Source organism: Notolepis coatsorum (genome assembly GCF_963971535.1).
Source record: "Notolepis coatsorum genome assembly, chromosome: 2".
NCBI classification, from domain to species: domain Eukaryota; kingdom Metazoa; phylum Chordata; class Actinopteri; order Aulopiformes; family Paralepididae; genus Notolepis; species Notolepis coatsorum.
Genome location: NC_140166.1, coordinates 25,525,033 through 25,544,626, shown reverse-complemented (window position 1 = coordinate 25,544,626; position 19,594 = coordinate 25,525,033). Strand labels below are relative to the sequence as shown.

Sequence of the window (19,594 nt, the reverse complement as noted above, 5' to 3'; positions counted from 1 at the left end):
ACCATTATAGTCAAAGTATTTTCCTATGAACTGAAACTCATAAGACCACATAAGGCTAGCATCATTCAGTTACAGCTATATTGGCCAACATTAGCCAGCTATCTAGCCAGCTAATGCACCACGAACTGCCAGCCAGCCAGCTGGCTACCTTAACCCACAATACAACAGCTATCCAGCCAGCTACTACACTATGAACTGCCAGCTTGATTGATTGAAAAGCTAGCCAGCTGGCCACCCCCAATCCAGCCAACCGTACAAATTACGGTCTCAGCCAATCACATCGATTTGTACAGTTAGTTAGCTAGCCATTCCATTGCGAATCAAAAGGTAGGCCAGTATTAGCTAGCTAGTAGCTAACGTTAGCCAACTGAGAACGATAGCTAGCTAACCAACAGCTGCAAGCCTGCAAACAACAACGCCGTTGATATAATGAGCTATCCGTAGTAGGGCTGACGTTCTAATTTTTTTTGGGAATTCGAAGCTTTGGGGCCGAGATTCGATTTTAATTCGAAGCTTCGAGATAATTTTTTTAATCTTTTTTTATAATATATTTTTTTAATGTTGTGGGACTTGTACAGCACTTTGTTCAACTTTGTCAGTGCTGTAAAGTTTAAACCTTTTAAAATCTTAGACAAACAAAACACTTTGCTTTCATGAAATATTGTAAGCCGTCATTTGAGGCTTTATAAAAGCAGCATAATGAACACAAATCTGTCAGTGCCGAGTCCGACCTCATCTTAAATAACAAACAGCATTGCTTGTTGTAGTTAACAAAGAGAGGCAGAGTTGATTTTGCTAAAAAAATTCAAAATTATCGAATTTTATTAATCGAGATCTACTTGAAAATAAATAAGCCCGCGATCTACCTGTCGATCGCGATCGACTGGTTGGGCACCACTGCCTTAAAGGAAAACTCCAACATTTTGGGAAATTAGCTTATTTAACATCTTCCCTGGAGTTAGACAAGAAGATGCATACCTTTTTTGTCTCTGTGCGTGCATTTAGCTTAGGGAACAGTCGCTCTGTTAGCGTAGCTTAGCTTCATCACTGGAAGTGGGGGAGGGTTTGAGCCTGACGTTCCCTACAGTGCCCTACAGTCACGAAATACACTCCAAATACAACTCCAAAACGTTCCTGTAAACATGCTGTGACCTATGTATTTACCACGTGGAGAAATTAAAAATAATTGAATTCGACAATTATGTTTTCTAAGCAGATATACTCTCAAGCAGGACACTCAAGCAGATAACGAGAGCAATGACTTCCTTTCTGGGGGGTTTCAAAATAAAAGAGCGACGTCTATAGCAGCGGAATACGTTTATTTTGTACATTATCTAACGTTAACACGAACCTAAACTAACGTTACAACTAACCTAAAGTTAGTTTAGGTTCGTGTTAACGTTAGATAATGTACAAAATAAACGTATTCCGCTGCTATAGACGTCGCTCTTTTATTTTGAAACCCCCCAGAAAGGAAGTCATTGCTCTCGTTATCTGCTTGAGTGTCCGGTTAGCTCCGTTAGCGTGCAGTAGTTAGTAGTATATCAATACCAGCCATTGGATTACTGTTTTCTAAATTGGGGAGGCTTTTAATCGTCAAGGTAAGAGGATTTTAAGTCATGGTATCTATAAACTTCAATCGGTTCGGATCCTTTGAATGAATGAGAATGTAAACAAACACAGCTTCACGTAGAAATCACTGACTGCGCTCAGAGAGGAGTCGTTCGGCAAAAAATAGTTCAGAGTATATCTGCTTAGAAAACATAATTGTCGAATTCAATTATTTTTAATTTCTCCACGTGGTAAATACATAGGTCACAACATGTTTACAGGAACGTTTTGGAGTTGTATTTGGAGTGTATTTCGTGACTGTAGGGCACTGTAGGGAACGTCAGGCTCAAACCCTCCCCCACTTCCAGTGATGAAGCTAAGCTACGCTAACAGAGCGACTGTTCCCTAAGCTAAATGCACGCACAGAGACAAAAAAGGTATGCATCTTCTTGTCTAACTCCAGGGAAGATGTTAAATAAGCTAATTTCCCAAAATGTTGGAGTTTTCCTTTAAAGGAACACGCCAACATTTTGGGAAATTAGCTTACCGTCTTCTCCAGAGAGATACAAGAAGATAGATACCAGTTTCCTCTCTGTGCGTTCAGTAGAAAGCTATCTGGCTGCATGTTAGCCTAGCTTAGCACAATGAATGGAAGTGGACAGTGACCGGAAGCCTTCGGGAGAGGTGTTATTTGGGCAATGCCTAGGCTACCCATCACTGTCTGCTTCATAGCTTTCTACTGAACTCACAGAGAGGAAACTGGTATCTATCTTCTTGTCTTTCTCTGGGGAAGACGATAAGCGAATTTCCCCAAATGTTGGCGTGTTCTTTCAACACCTAGCCACACTCAATTATGCCTCAACACCTAGCCACGCTCAATTATGCCTCAACACCTAGCCACACTCAATTATGCCTCAACACCTAGCCACACTCAATTATGCCTCAACTCCTAGCCACTCAATTATACCTCAACACCTAGCCACGCTCAATTATGCCTCAACACCTAGCCATGCTCAATTATGCCTCAACACCTAGCCACTCAATTATGCCTCAACACCTAGCCACTCAATTATACCTCAACACCTAGCCGCTCAATTATGCCTCAACACTTAGCCATGCTCAATTATACCTCAACACCTAGCCACTCAATTATACCTCAACACCTAGCCGCTCAATTATACCTCAACACCTAGCCACACTCAATTATACCTCAACACATAGCCACTCAATTATACCTCAACACCTAGCCACACTCAATTATACCTCAACACATAGCCACTCAATTATACCTCAACACCTAGCCACTTAATTATGCCTCAACACTTAGCTATGCTCAGTGATGCCTCATTTATGGCAATTCCATGAAGTATACTGTTGTCTTCTAGCTAAACAATATAACACCAACCTGCCCGTTGGTTTAATACTATTTAGTAGCTGCAACCAGCAGCTCCATAGCTCTACAGCTCTGTCGGTCGGTTGGTTGGTTGGTTGGTCTAGCGGCCACAAGTTACTTGTTTATTAATTGTTATCAATTAGTTGAAAAGTTTAAATATGTTCAACTTGAAGTGCCTCTCTCTCTCTCTCTCTCTCTCTCTCTCTCTCTCTCTCTCTCTCTCTCTCTCTCTCTCAGTGGTTCCCATATAGAGAACTGGCACTCCATATTGAGGACTGGACTGGTAGTGGCATCTAACACCAGGCTTCAGGTAATATCACAATGAATATTATGTTCACACTGAGGACCACAAATTCAAGATGTTCCTGCTGCACCCTGTAGTGTTCCTGCTGCTGCACCCTGTAGTGCTCCTGCTGCACCCTGTAGTGTTCCTGCTGCACCCTGTAGTGTTCCTGCTGCACCCTGTAGTGCTCCTGCTGCACCCTGTAGTGTTCCTGCTGCACCCTGTAGTGCTCCTGCTGCACCCTGTAGTGTTCCTGCTGCACCCTGTAGTGTTCCTGCTGCACCCTGTAGTGTTCCTGCTGCACCCTGTAGTGTTCCTGCTGCACCCTGTAGTGTTCCTGCTGCACCCTGTAGTGCTCCTGCTGCACCCTGTAGTGTTCCTGCTGCACCCTGTAGTGTTCCTCCTGCACCCTGTAGTGTTCCTGCTGCACCCTGTAGTGCTCCTGCTGCACCCTGTAGTGTTCCTGCTGCACCCTGTAGTGCTCCTGCTGCACCCTGTAGTGTTCCTGCTGCACCCTGTAGTGTTCCTGCTGCACCCTGTAGTGTTCCTGCTGCACCCTGTAGTGTTCCTCCTGCACCCTGTAGTGTTCCTGCTGCACCCTGTAGTGTTCCTGCTGCACCCTGTAGTGCTCCTGCTGCACCCTGTAGTGCTCCTGCTGCACCCTGTAGTGCTCCTGCTGCACCCTGTAGTGTTCCTGCTGCACCCTGTAGTGTTCCTGCTGCACCCTGTAGTGCTCCTGCTGCACCCTGTAGTGTTCCTGCTGCACCCTGTAGTGTTCCTGCTGCACCCTGTAGTGTTCCTGCTGCACCCTGTAGTGTTCCTGCTGCACCCTGTAGTGTTCCTGCTGCACCCTGTAGTGCTCCTGCTGCACCCTGTAGTGTTCCTGCTGCACCCTGTAGTGTTCCTGCTGCACCCTGTAGTGCTCCTGCTGCACCCTGTAGTGCTCCTGCTGCACCCTGTAGTGTTCCTCCTGCACCCTGTAGTGCTCCTGCTGCACCCTGTAGTGTTCCTCCTGCACCCTGTAGTGTTCCTGCTGCACCCTGTAGTGTTCCTGCTGCACCCTGTAGTGTTCCTCCTGCACCCTGTAGTGTTCCTGCTGCACCCTGTAGTGTTCCTGCTGCACCCTGTAGTGCTCCTGCTGCACCCTGTAGTGCTCCTGCTGCACCCTGTAGTGTTCCTGCTGCACCCTGTAGTGTTCCTGCTGCACCCTGTAGTGTTCCTGCTGCACCCTGTAGTGTTCCTCCTGCACCCTGTAGTGTTCCTGCTGCACCCTGTAGTGTTCCTGCTGCACCCTGTAGTGTTCCTGCTGCACCCTGTAGTGCTCCTGCTGCACCCTGTAGTGCTCCTGCTGCACCCTGTAGTGCTCCTGCTGCACCCTGTAGTGTTCCTGCTGCACCCTGTAGTGTTCCTGCTGCACCCTGTAGTGCTCCTGCTGCACCCTGTAGTGTTCCTGCTGCACCCTGTAGTGTTCCTGCTGCACCCTGTAGTGTTCCTGCTGCACCCTGTAGTGTTCCTGCTGCACCCTGTAGTGTTCCTGCTGCACCCTGTAGTGCTCCTGCTGCACCCTGTAGTGTTCCTGCTGCACCCTGTAGTGTTCCTGCTGCACCCTGTAGTGCTCCTGCTGCACCCTGTAGTGCTCCTGCTGCACCCTGTAGTGTTCCTCCTGCACCCTGTAGTGCTCCTGCTGCACCCTGTAGTGTTCCTCCTGCACCCTGTAGTGTTCCTGCTGCACCCTGTAGTGTTCCTGCTGCACCCTGTAGTGTTCCTCCTGCACCCTGTAGTGCTCCTGCTGCACCCTGTAGTGTTCCTGCTGCACCCTGTAGTGCTCCTGCTGCACCCTGTAGTGTTCCTGCTGCACCCTGTAGTGTTCCTGCTGCACCCTGTAGTGTTCCTGCTGCACCCTGTAGTGCTCCTGCTGCACCCTGTAGTGTTCCTCCTGCACCCTGTAGTGCTCCTGCTCTGGTTGCTGCACCCTGTAGTGTTCCTGCTGCACCCTGTAGTGTTCCTGCTGCACCCTGTAGTGTTCCTCCTGCACCCTGTAGTGCTCCTGCTCTGGTTGCTGCACCCTGTAGTGTTCCTGCTGCACCCTGTAGTGTTCCTGCTGCACCCTGTAGTGTTCCTCCTGCACCCTGTAGTGTTCCTGCTGCACCCTGTAGTGTTCCTGCTGCACCCTGTAGTGTTCCTGCTGCACCCTGTAGTGCTCCTGCTGCACCCTGTAGTGCTCCTGCTGCACCCTGTAGTGTTCCTGCTGCACCCTGTAGTGCTCCTGCTGCACCCTGTAGTGCTCCTGCTGCACCCTGTAGTGTTCCTGCTGCACCCTGTAGTGCTCCTGCTGCACCCTGTAGTGTTCCTCCTGCACCCTGTAGTGTTCCTGCTGCACCCTGTAGTGCTCCTGCTGCACCCTGTAGTGTTCCTGCTGCACCCTGTAGTGCTCCTGCTCTGGTTGCTGCACCCCGAGGACTTGTTTTGTTTCTGCACCCCCTTGTCATACTGAAAATACAGGATGTGAAAGATGTATTACTTTCATGTCTTGTTCTAAAACGCTGAGGTCACGGCATGTTATCCAGCCTGAATAATGTAGGTCACCTGGCAGAGGAGGTTGGGGGCGGCTGGGTCTTCCTCGTCTTAACAAGTGTTGTTTTCATGTATCCTCCATAGCTCAATGGCGCCGCCTATGGGAATGGGATCTATCTTAGCCCTTTGTCAAGCATCTCCTTCGGCTACTCAGGCACAGGTATCCGCACACGCACGCACGCACGCACGCACGCACGCACGCACGCACGCACGTGAGCAATTTAATATGCCTGGTCTCCACTAGCCAGGGTTTAGCCGTGCTGTGGCCTGTCTGGCTCATGGTGAGGGTCTCCATTGTCTTTAGAATTGGCCAGACCTGGCTGGATCCCGGCTGAGACAGACACCTTTCACAACCTGGCCAAACCTGGTTAGGACTGTTGTATCATCATTAGGGGTGTAACGGTACACAGAAGCCACGGTTCGGTACGTACCTCGTTATTGGGGTCACGGCTCGGTACGAGTTCGGTACAACAGAATTTCTTTTTAAATAATATATTAATATACCTTTTTTTTAATAAACAAACAAAAAAAGTATATATTATATTTATGATAATTATTATAATTATTATTATTAAATAGAATAATTTTCTATAGGCTTGCCGTGGTAGTCAGTGATACTGGTGTCATTCTGTGTTCAGGCATCCAGAGTAAATTAATTGCCTAGTGCCCCTTTAACAACTTATAGGCTTGGTAAGTTTCAGTTTCACTTCTAGAGAGGATTTAACTGCACGAGACTGAATACTAGAGAACAGATGACAGAATGGCAGAGGATTATAAACACAATAGCAGTTCAACTGGAGAGGTCAGATGATCAGTCCGAAAAAGTATGTTTCTTTTTTTTATTTGATCAGTGTGAGTCCGGGAATCAAATCTGGGAATCAAACCGGGAATCAAACCTCCGGATTACCAGACGATTGCTGTACCTCCTGAGCCACTGTCGCCCCTAGATTGTCTAGCAACCAGAAAGTTTACAAGAAGTGCAATGGAGACACAAACCCAACCATACCATACCATGCTAGACCATGGCTAGCCCCAGCCAGGCTGACCATAGCTAATGGAGAAAAGGCAATAGATTGTAGAAGTGACATTCCATTTGGTCCCGCCCCCTAGTTCAAAAGCTCCTATTCTTTATTATGGAGACTGGATGATAATGTACTTTATTATGGAGACTGGATGATAATATACTTTATTATGATGACTATATGATAATATACTTTATTATAGAGACTAGATGATAATATACTTTATTATAGAGACTGGATAATGTACTTTATTATGGAGACTGGATGATAATATACTTTATTATGGAGACTGGATGATAATATACTTTATTATGATGACTATAATATACTTTATTATGGAGACTGGATGATCATATACTTTATTATGATGACTATAATATACTTTATTATAGAGACTAGATGATAATATACTTTATTATAGAGACTGGATAATGTACTTTATTATGGAGACTGGATGATAATATACTTTATTATGGAGACTGGATGATAATATACTTTATTATGATGACTATAATATACTTTATTATGGAGACTAGATGATAATATACTTTATTATAGAGACTGGATAATGTACTTTATTATGGAGACTGGATGATAATGTACTTTATTATGGAGACTGGATGATAATATACTTTATTATGGAGACTGGATGATAATATACTTTATTATGGAGACTGGATGATAATATACTTTATTATGGAGACTGGATGATAATGTACTTTATTATGGAGACTAGATGATAATATACTTTATTATAGAGACTGGATAATGTACTTTATTATGGAGACTGGATGATAATATACTTTATTATGGAGACTGGATGATAATGTACTTTATTATGGAGACTGGATGATAATATACTTTATTATGGAGACTGGATGATAATATACTTTATTATGGAGACTAGATGATAATATACTTTATTATAGAGACTGGATAATGTACTTTATTATGGAGACTGGATGATAATATACTTTATTATGGAGACTGGATGATAATATACTTTATTATGATGACTATATGATAATATACTTTATTATGGAGACTAGATGATAATATACTTTATTATAGAGACTGGATAATGTACTTTATTATGGAGACTGGATGATAATATACTTTATTATGGAGACTGGATGATAATATACTTTATTATGATGACTATAATATACTTTATTATGGAGACTAGATGATAATATACTTTATTATAGAGACTGGATAATGTACTTTATTATGGAGACTGGATGATAATGTACTTTATTATGGAGACTGGATGATAATATACTTTATTATGGAGACTGGATGATAATATACTTTATTATGGAGACTGGATGATAATATACTTTATTATGGAGACTGGATGATAATATACTTTATTATGATGACTGTATGCAATGCTAGTATACTTTATTATGGAGACTGGGTGATAATATACTTTATTATGGAGACTGGATGATAATATACTTTTAATATACATTTAAAAACAGAGTTGCATGCTTCTTGGTCTCTAGGGTACAATCCTACAGGGATGTACAAAAAGCAACAGAAAGTTACTTCCAAGGACGAGACGGCAACCAACAGCAAGACCAACCTCCATCTTCAGGTCAGGTCAAAGTTCAGGAATGTAATAAAGAAGTAACATTCATGTTACTGGAAATTGTAGAGAATTTATACATAATCCGTTGTGCTGCTATAAAAACTTTAACGAGTTCATAGATACTTTTGACAAAAATAAAAAAACATTTTAGAAGAGAAAAGGGCATTTAGATTAGAAATGATAAATACAAACATAATTTTGCACATCTTTAAATAATGCAGGAATTGATCCTAATGATCTGTGATGCTTGTCGTACATGCTGTTAACCCTCTGAATTCTACCTTGGAAGTGCCCATTGTTTCATCATTTGAATGTCGGGATTCCCTCCATAGGGATGAGACATATCTCTGTGGTCCCCAATCATGAAAATCATGGAAAGGTTCTGGTATTTGAAAATATCTTAGAAAATTATGAAGTACCCAAGTTTGGAAAAGTCATGGACATTTTAAGTCATGGTCATAAATGTATCATTTCTGTAAATAAAATATATATTATATTTAAATTACAGTCGTTGCATGATTCCAACCTTTCTTAAAGTTTTCACAACAACTTTACAATGTCATAACAGTTCAAGTAAAGGTTATTCAATCGTTACACCGCTCAAATACAGTCATGGGAATTCGGTATGAAGTTATGGAAAAGTAAGTAAGTGTGGGACCTCTGGCTTTGCGAGATCACAAGAGAATCCATCTTGTTGAGCTTCACGTTACGCACCTGAACCAATCAGCATTCTCTGAAGAACTACTGGCAGGCAAAGACACTCCGCCAAGTGTTTCTCTTTAACCCTTTCACTGCCACACTACCAAAACGGTTAACCCTTTCACTGCGACAATACACATAAGGTTAACCCTTTCACTGCCACACAACAGCCGGTTAACCCTTTCACTGCCACACAACAGAAGGTTAACCCTTTACTATCACACAACCGACGGCACCGCTGTGAAGGAAGGGTGCCCTGCATTTACAACACAAGACAAAATGAGAGCCACGTGGCATACGGCACAATAATCGTTTTATCTCCCGTTTTCATGATTGTGGGAAGACAAAATCGCCCCTGGCCCGAATACTGACCACTGATTCTTTCACTGCAGCGCCCCCTTCCTGTAGACCTGTTCGCTGTATACGTCAGACTCAGTGTGCGCACGCATCACCGGGGGAGAAAGGAACGTAATCCTGGTCAGAACAACGGGGCAGACTATAATATATTTGCATTTGTTAGCCATGCTAGTGATCTAAACAATCAATCCATGCCAAAGCTAGATGTGTAAAAGGTGAAAGACTCACACTCACAGCCAGGCTGATTTGGCAAAATTACATCCAGCCGTTTTCATTTGAAACAACATTTAGTCATGGGAGTGCCATGGTTTCTCCAGAGCCCCATCATATTATTTTAGCGCAGCAGCTCGCGCAGGTAGGGGGCAACTTAGTCACGTGACTCAGTTGGTATTGCTGATTGGCTCGAACACGGTATGTTTGTATACAGCGAACAGGTCTATTGGGTTTTTCTATGCAACGCTCCTGATAATGTTTGTAAAGATCAGAATCAGAATCAGAAAGGTCTTTATTGCCAAGTAGTTTTCACATACAAGGAATTTGATTTGGACGTTTTCTCTGCGACATTAACTCATTCAGCGCCAGTCACTATGATAGTCGGGTTAACTCAGCATCGCTTGAGCGCCAATCACGAGTATAGTCGGGTTTTAATCGTTATTTCTTTTATTAGCGATATCCATTCATTTTCATCCATCCAGCCTGATGTTATCGTTGGGAATGGGTCTGAGCTCGCAAAAGGGCAAATACCGCCGCCTATGCCTTCCAGCTGGTATTGCACCCCATTGGGAATGGTGTAGTTTCTTTTCTGGGACAATCCGAGCCGTGCAGGCGGGGTTTAAATACTCAGGCGAGGTAGGTCTATACAACGATGGCATGGAACAGCCCGCCCGCCCATATGTAACGGTCGGTAATGTGGTACGGACCTCCACGAGCAGTATTTGGAATGGCGATCAGATAATTGGATTATTTCTTTTGCATTACATCAGATCCAAGGTAAGAACACTATATATAAATTTGATCATTGATCTGATATAAATGTCTACCCCAATCGACGCTGTCTCTGTGTGTGGCTGTTTACCGTTGAGTCGGATGAGGTGGCGGGGGAGCCCCGCGGTCCAGGGCTCTTTTCATTCTTGCATGAGGAAGGATAATAATGATGATCTAGCGTTGATTTCAGGAAGATTCGATAATCAGGCGAAAAATGACAACGTGTTTAGTGTATTCCACTAAAGGGCTATTATCGCGTCTTTTCGTGGAATTACTCAGAAGCACCCAAACTATACTCATATTCAAAACGCTATAAAATGGAAATGTACAGATGAAAAAACTATCTGTTTCGTGGATGTTGACTGGAAGCAACTCACTGATAATCGACGGGTGTATTAGACCCATAGCTATAATTTAAGATATATTTTAAGCACTCGCAAATCTTGCTGTATCCCCATTGATTAAAGCGGTGGCGTACTAGACCTATATCGGTCATATCGCTCCGGCGCTGAATGAGTTAATGGACAGACAATAACGGACAGATAATAAAATAAAATGAAATATGAACTAAATTAAGATAGAAGCCCAACAGAATATAATATAATTATGAAATTTTTTAAATGAGATATAAACTAAATTAAATAGAAGCACAATAGAATATAGTATAATTATAAGTAGAAATAAAAATAGAAATAGGCCATGAACAAGCGTGTCATGTGTGTCGTCCCTCTGCAGTCACAGAAGAAGGGGCAGCAGCCGCAGTTCCTGCAGAGTCGGGATTTAATGTGCATAGCCTTATGTGAAGGTGAGTGAATTTAAAGTGCATAGCCTTATGTGAAGGTGAGTGAATTTAAAGTGCATAGCCTTATGTGAAGGTGAGTGAATTTAAAGTGCATAGCCTTATGTGAAGGTGAGTGAATTTAAAGTGCATAGCCTTATGTGAAGGTGAGTGAATTTAAAGTGCATAGCCTTATGTGAAGGTGAGTGAATTTAAAGTGCATAGCCTTATGTGAAGGTGAGTGAATTTAAAGTGCATAGCCTTATGTGAAGGTGAGTGAATTTAAAGTGCATAGCCTTATGTGAAGGTGAGTGAATTTAAAGTGCATAGCCTTATGTGAAGGTGAGTGGCCTCATCCAGCCCTGACCACAAACTGAGTCCATCTAATGACACATGCTCCTAAGTACTGGAGGGCTGTCCCGCTAATATAGTCACAGCCTTTTGTCGGCTAATGGAATAGTCCATTCTATGATTAAATCTTTAAAATTGTCCTGCTGTGAAGGAATAAAATGGATGTGTCATGTTTTGTCTTTCAGTGATCACTTCCCCTGATCTGCACAAGCATAACCAGATCTGGGTGGTTCCCAACCCGGACCATGTCTGCACCCGGTTCTTCTTTGTGTGAGTACTGTATATATCTGGGTGGTTCCCAACCCGGACCATGTCTGCACCCGGTTCTTCTTTGTGTGAGTACTGTATATATCTGGGTGGTTCCCAACACGGACCATGTCTGCACCCGGTTCTTCTTTGTGTGAGTACTGTATATATCTGGGTGGTTCCCAACACGGACCATGTCTGCATGCGGTTCTTCTTTGTGTGAGTACTGTATATATCTGGATGGTTCCCAACACGGACCATGTCTGCACGCGGTTCTTCTTTGTGTGAGTACTGTATATAGTGGTTTATTAATAGTATATAATAGTTTATTAATAGTATCTACGGTAATGGTTTATTAATAGTATCTAATGTTTTATTAATAGTATCTCTGTATAGACCCTGATCACAATTATTTTGATTGATATTGAAATCACGATTATTAAACACAATTATTCGTTGATCATAGGCGTTTAGTGCATTTTCTTTATTGAACAAATCGATCCTGTTGCCTTGTGATGCAGCCACAACTATGTAACAAGTCTTGCACAGTATTGTATCTTGTTCCTTTAGTCCGACGTTTCCAGGCGACTGGGTTTGTTTCTTCTCGACCAAAGGCTGCCTTTCTGTATTCTTCTACAAGTTAATTCCCAAAGTTTGCACACCTTCATTTTCTCCAGGTTCTCAGAGTAGGAAATTAATGTTGAATTTGAAAGACCTACACCTTATTCAGGGTAACTCTTGACCGAACGTTGGTTAAAAGTATTCCTACATAAAGTAGCAAGAATAACAGTGTGCTCCAGTATTCCTTTCGAAATCTTCTACAAGTTACCAAAGATGCACAAAAAAGGCAGTAAATTAGACCCAGGCAACTACCGCCCTGTTTCTATCCTTACCTCCATCTCAAAAGTCATGGAAAAAATTGTATACGAACAGGTCGAAAAATACCTTGCGGAAAAAAATCTAATCTACGAATTCCAATCTGGCTTCAGAACATCCCACTCCACTGACACATGCCTTCTCTATTTAAACGACCACATCAAACAAGAGGTGGACGCGGGCAAATACTGCGGCATGGTCATGCTGGACCTACAAAAGGCCTTCGACACTGTCAATCACACCATTCTGATTGACAAGCTAAAAGCAATTGGTTTTGATAGTCTATCAGTGAGCTGGATGCAATCCTACCTGGAGGGGAGAGAGCAGATGGTGGAGGTAAACGGTACCCTATCCCCCCCCCTCACAGTAAACTGTGGTGTTCCACAAGGAAGCATACTAGGTCCGCTACTGTTCCTAATTTATGCAAATGACATGTCGTCAGCTTGTGACTGCAACTTGTTCCTGTTTGCGGACGACTCAGCCCTGCTGGTCTCTGACAAGAACAAGTTACAGGTTGAAAAAACCCTCAGCTCAGAACTAGGCAAAATCTGCATATGGCTCGCTGATAACAAACTATCATTACACATGGGCAAAACAGAGTCCATTCTCTTCGGTTCAAATAACAAACTCAGCAAGACCGACGGCTTCTCAGTTACAGTGGGTGACAATATTGTCACAAGGAAAGAAGATATTACCTACCTGGGTTCCATCCTAGAGGCAAATCTTTCCTGTGACAAAATGGCATCCAATGTAATAAAAAAAGTCAACCAACGAACACGATTCTTGTACCGGATCTCCTCACTGGTAAACAAGAATACCCTGAAGACTCTAGCAGGAGCACTCATTCAAGGGTACTACGACTATGCTTGCACCTCATGGTACCAAAGCACCTCAAAGGCTCTAAAAACAAAATTACAAACATCTCAAAACAATCTGGTCAGACTACTGCTTGACCTTACTCCTAGAACCCACCTCACCCCTGCCCACTTTGACAACCTAGGATGGCTTAGAGTAGACGAGTAACTTGCAATGGGCCTGGTCTACAAGATACACTACACGACCAAGGTACCCATGTACATGACAAAATACTTCCCAAAGGTCAGTGAATACCACGATCACAACACCAGAGGGAGCTCCACAAATCATGTTAAACCCAGATTCGGCTCAAACAAGGGACTAAACACGTTTCGCAATTATGCCACATCAATGTGGAACGCCCTACCCAAAGCTGTAAAGGAATGTGAATCACTACCCACTTTCAAAAACACTCTCAAAAAACACCTAAGGGAGACTGCAACTCGAAACTGGCCCCTGTAAATGTCCGAACACAACCCCCTCCAATGTACAGTAAATTACCAAGTATGGTCTTGTCAATAATCCAATGTACAGTGTTGTTTGTACAGTTGTACAGTGTCCCCCACCCACCCCTCCTACCCAACCCCCCCCCCCCCACTCCTACCCAACCCCCCCCCCCCCCCCCCCACCCACCCAACCACCTCCAATGTACAGTCCCCCCCCACCCCCCCAATCCAATGTACAGTTTCTACGCCTAATGTATATACTCTTTTCTTTCTGGACTCTTTTTGTATCACAAACAGTACTGTAATTGCAAATCTGGTATGTCATAAATGTATAGATGTAGCAGTACTGTCTATCTGTATGTCATGTATGTCATATATGTTACGATGAATTGAAAATGGGGGACCCTGATGTAAACAAGACGAAAGTCTTTCTCTGGTCTGCATCCCCTTAACAATTGTATGTATTGAGCTGTACTGTACTGTACCCATTCTGCAATCTGTTAATAAAGTTTTCATTCATTCATTCATTCATGTTTGAAAATAACTGGAGAAACGCGCCGTGGCTCCCTCCTCTCCCTCAACACCAGCTGAAACCGGTTGGGGGGGCGGAGTGCATCAGTGTGATGGATTTGCAACACAAGACAAAATTACACGGCACAATGATAATTTGATCTTGATCATCTTGTTTCCATGATCGTGGGAAGCCCGGCCCTAGCTCCACTGATTCAGATTTTATTAGTAAAGTTTCAAGTATCATACGTAGCAATCAAGCATCATGACCCTGTATCCAGGAGGATTGCACCTAAAAGCATTAGCATTTAGCACCTCAAAGGCGCTAAAAACAAGATTACAAACATCACAAAACAAACTGGTCAGACTACTACTTGACCTTACTCCTAGAACCCACCTCACCCCTGCCCACTTTGACTACCTAGGATGGCTTAGAGTAGACGACAGAGTACAGCAACTTGCAATGGGCCTGGTCTACAAGATACACTACACGACCAAGGTACCCATGTACATGTCAAAATACTTCCCAAAGGTCAGTGAATACCACGATCACAACACCAGAGGAAGCTCAACAAATCATGTTAAACCCAGATTCGGCTCAAACAAGGGACTAAACACGTTTTGCAATTATGCCACGTCAATGTGGAACGCCCTACCCAAAGCTGTAAAGGAATGTGAATCACTACCCACTTTCAAAACCACTCTCAAAAAACACCTACGGGAGACTGCAATTCAACACTGGCCCCTGCAAATGTCCTAACCCAACCCCCTCCAATGTACAGTACAGTAATTTACCTAGTATGGTTGTCAATATTCCAATGTACAGTTTTGCTTGTTTGTACAGTGTCTCCCCCCCCCCCCCAATGTACAGTTTTGCTTGTTTGTACAGTGTTCCCCCCAACCCCCTCCAATGTAAATTACCCAGTATGGGTGTCAATATCCCAACGTACCCAACCCCCCCCCACACAACCCCACCCAACCTCCTCCAATGTACAGTTTTTACGTCTAATGTATATACTCCCTTTTCTTGACTCTTTTTGTATCACAAACAGTACTGTATTTGCAAATCTGGTATGTCATAAATGTATAGATGTAGCAGTACTGTCTATCTGTATGTCATGTACGTCATATATGTCCTGATGAATTGAAAATGGGGGACCCTGATGTAAACAAGACGAAAGTATTTCTCTGGTCTGCATCCCCTTAACAATTGTGTGTATTGAGCTGTACTGTATTGTACCCATTCTGCAATCTGTTAATAAAGTTTTCAATCAATCAATCAAACACCAGGAACACAGCAGGACATAACGCTGGCTCTTGTGTTACGGTGGTGTTTTTTTTTTTTTTTTTTTTTTTAAGATACATTTTTTGGCGTTTTATCGCTTTATTGCTACTGGGCAGTCCAGTAGAGAGAGACAGAGGAGGAATGGGAGACATAGTGGGGGGAAGACATTCGGCAAATAACGACGGGTTCGGGAGTCGAACCTGGGTCGGCCGTGTCGCGGCTGAGTGCGCTATGTGGTTCGCCACAGGGGCGCCCCAGGTGGTGTTTGTTTCTTACCATATCTACATTTGAGGACATATACTCTGGGGCTCTACCATTAACTATTTCAAACATGTGGTTTAGTTTTAGTTCTTTAACTCTATCCTCGACTAACTCCTTTCTGTGGGACCTATATGAGTCCTGGGAGGAGCATTTAGCATGTATCTAATGACGTTGTTCTCTGCAACCTGTAATTTGTTCTTAAAGGAACACGCCAACATTTTGGGAAATTAGCTTACCGTCTTCTCCAGAGAGAGACAAGAAAATAGATACCAGTTTCCTCTCTGTGGGTTCAGTAGAAAGCTATCTGGCCGATAGCTTAATGCTTCCATTAATTGTGCTAAGCTAGGCTAACGTAGCTTTCTACTGAACGCACAGAGAGGAAACTGGTATCGATCTTCTTGTCTCTCTCTGGAGAAGACGGTAAGCTAATTTCCCCAAATGTTGGCGTGTTCCTTTAACCTTTTGAGCTTTTTTCCACAGCACTGCACGTCTCAGACACTCACCTTGTTCTCCTCTCCTCAGCTACGAAGACCACGAGGTGACAGGCATCCCCATCGACACGCAGGACCCCAGCACCCATCGAGAGATCCTCCGTGTGATCGGCAACCAGACGGTCATGGGATGACCCCCCCCCCTTCCACGCAATACCGCTGCCTCGCCCATCCCCCTCTCCACCGTCCATCCCCCTCTCCACCCCCCCACCCCCCCCCCCCTTCTCTAGAAAGCTGGATTTTGGGCTAAAGTTCCCTCCAAAACATGCTCTGATGATCACAAGGGTTAAAAGAAGAGGTGAAAAGGGGATATAGATGCATCAAAGAGAATAGTTGACGATGTTTAAAGCCCTCGATTGAGACCACATATTTACAACTGAAAATAACAAAGAAACATTTTGCTACGTTTATAATTAACTTGGGGGGGGGGGATGTTTTCATTTTTTTTTGTAAAACGGTAGAACTCTGGTGGATATTTTGAGACTTCTGGTAGTTATGGTTACGGTTAGGGTTACAGTTAGCGTTGCGGTTACACTGGTAATTTACGGGGCTTTTTCTGAAGAAAAAACAAAAGCTAAACATTTGCGTTTGGAAAAGGTAGCCTATCACTTGCCACTGTTTACTAAGAGTTGTAAAAAGAAAATTTACTTCATGTATACCGGAGGTGTTGATACGCACTTTATCTTTCTTAATGTAATATAATAGATTTGTTCCTGCTGATCATAATCTAAAAGAAAATTATTAAATAAAAGGCCTTTTTCCACTCTGATGAAAAATTATAATAATAACAAAGTCATTTTATGTATTTTCAACAGTGGTAAATAATATCGATGAATGTTATTAGGGACACAGAAGTACAGCGAACACATGGTGTACGTCATACTGGGAACCACATGGTGTACGTCATACTGGGAACCACATGGTGTACGTCATACTGGGAACCACATGGTGTACGTCATACTGGGAACCACATGGCGTACGTCATACTGGGAACCACATGGCGTACGTCTTACTGGGAACCACATGGTGTACGTCTTACTGGGAACCTTGTGGCGTACGTCTTACTGGGAACCTTGTGGCGTACGTCTTACTGGGAACCACATGGTGTACGTCATACTGGGAACCCTGTGGCGTACGTCATACTGGGAACCTTGTGGCGTACATCATACTGGGAACCACATGGCGTACGTCTTACTGGGAACCACATGGTGTACGTCATACTGGGAACCCTGTGGCGTACGTCATACTGGGAACCTTGTGGCGTACATCATACTGGGAACCACATGGCGTACGTCATACTGGGAACCTTGTGGTGTACATCATACTGGGAACCACATGGTGTACATCATACTGGGAACCACATGGCGTACGTCTTACTGGGAACCACATGGTGTACATCATACTGGGAACCACATGGTGTACGTCATACTGGGAACCTTGTGGTGTACATCATACTGGGAACCACATGGCGTACGTCTTACTGGGAACCACATGGCGTACGTCATACTGGGAACCCTGTGGCGTACGTCTTACTGGGAACCACATGGCGTACGTCATACTGGGAACCCTGTGGCGTACGTCTTACTGGGAACCACATGGCGTACGCAGTGGCGGCTGGCCACTGGGGGCGCTCGGGCGCCGACCCCCCTGGTTAAAAGAGAGAAGAACAAGAAATCTTTTTTTTTTGTTTTATAGCCCTATAAATAATATAAACATGTTTAAAATGAATAATATTTACTCATTTTAAGTATGTTTGTGTTTCCAATGCACAATATAACGTTAATATATCAAATAAAAATAATCGTTTTCCTGAACAGGAAGTGACTCACTGTCGCATAGCCGCATTTCTCCTAGCCGTATTTCTCTCGGCCCGGGCTAGACGCAATAGCGCTCTGAGTGCGCGTCACTGTTTCATCGCTGTATCCGTCGCAGCCAATCAGTGCGTAACGCGCTGTGCATTGAAATATGATGTATTATGATGAAAGCCGGGCACGATTTGAAGCGGTCTAGGCAAGCAGCCTTAGCAGCGTCTATCATTTCCGTAGCCACATTTCGCGGAGACGCTCTCTGATTGGCCGACGGCAGTTTTTTTTCCGTAGCCGCATTTCGCGGAGACGCTCTCTCTGATTGGCCAACGCCGGTTTCTGGTTAGGAAGTTAGTAAGATAGTTACTCGAGGCTTTTGTGTTGTGACGCATACATCGACAACAACAGTCTGGGAGACTGGGACTGTGGGACAGTGGACATTATACACTTTATCAAGCCCTCCGGACCACGTTTCAACTAACTACAGTGAGTTAATGCGGTCTGTCTCTCTCTCTCTCTCTCTCTCTCTGTCTCTCTCTCGCTCTCTCTCTCTCTGTCTCTCTCTGTCTCTCTCTCTCTCTCTCTCTCTCTCTCAACACAGCGTGTTTCGCTGTGGCCGGGTATTGCATAATGGCTGAATGAATGAATGGTAACTTGTTTAAAATGACAAGATAGGCCTATATATGTGTTCATTATTGATTTGATGATCATACGTGTACTAATGTAGTATGAATCAATTAACTCGACTTAATGTTGGTAACGTTATGAGTCAGTATTCGCTTGGTCAGCTTGGTCAGATGATTGCGAACACCCAAGTGACTTTCATACCGGCCGCCACTGGGCGTACGTCATACTGGGAACCTTGTGGCGTACGTCTTACTGGGAACCACATGGTGTACATCATACTGGGAACCTTGTGGCGTACGTCTTACTGGGAACCACATGGTGTACATCATACTGGGAACCTTGTGGCGTACGTCTTACTGGGAACCACATGGTGTACGTCATACTGGGAACCTTGTGGCGTATGTCTTACTGGGAACCACACCATGGGCAGCAAGACCCTACAGTCCACTTGATCCACACACTCACAACCAGTGTTGAGACAAAGACCTCTCTTAGTCAGTTAAAAGGGGTCAGGGTCAGTTAAAAGGGGTCAGGGTTAGTTAAAAAGAGGTCAGGATCAGTTAAAAATGGGTTATGGTCAGTTAAAAAGGGGTTATGGTCAGTTAA

At 43.8% G+C, this 19,594-nt stretch overlaps 1 protein-coding gene across 1 annotated transcript in view; it reads left to right on the top strand.

The window, feature by feature from the left end:
* Positions 1 to 16,690, top strand: part of parp8 (poly (ADP-ribose) polymerase family, member 8) — a gene marked incomplete at its 3' end in the record, with an annotated part of 303,800 nt that extends 287,110 nt beyond the window's left edge. The window contains exons 21-26 of the mRNA XM_084309021.1: positions 3,182 to 3,254; positions 5,886 to 5,961; positions 8,332 to 8,423; positions 11,193 to 11,262; positions 11,772 to 11,856; positions 16,588 to 16,690. Of these exons, the coding sequence (XP_084165147.1) occupies positions 3,182 to 3,254; positions 5,886 to 5,961; positions 8,332 to 8,423; positions 11,193 to 11,262; positions 11,772 to 11,856; positions 16,588 to 16,690 (499 nt within the window). The remainder of the gene's footprint in view (positions 1 to 3,181; positions 3,255 to 5,885; positions 5,962 to 8,331; positions 8,424 to 11,192; positions 11,263 to 11,771; positions 11,857 to 16,587) is intronic.
* Positions 16,691 to 19,594: the final 2,904 nt, after the last annotated feature.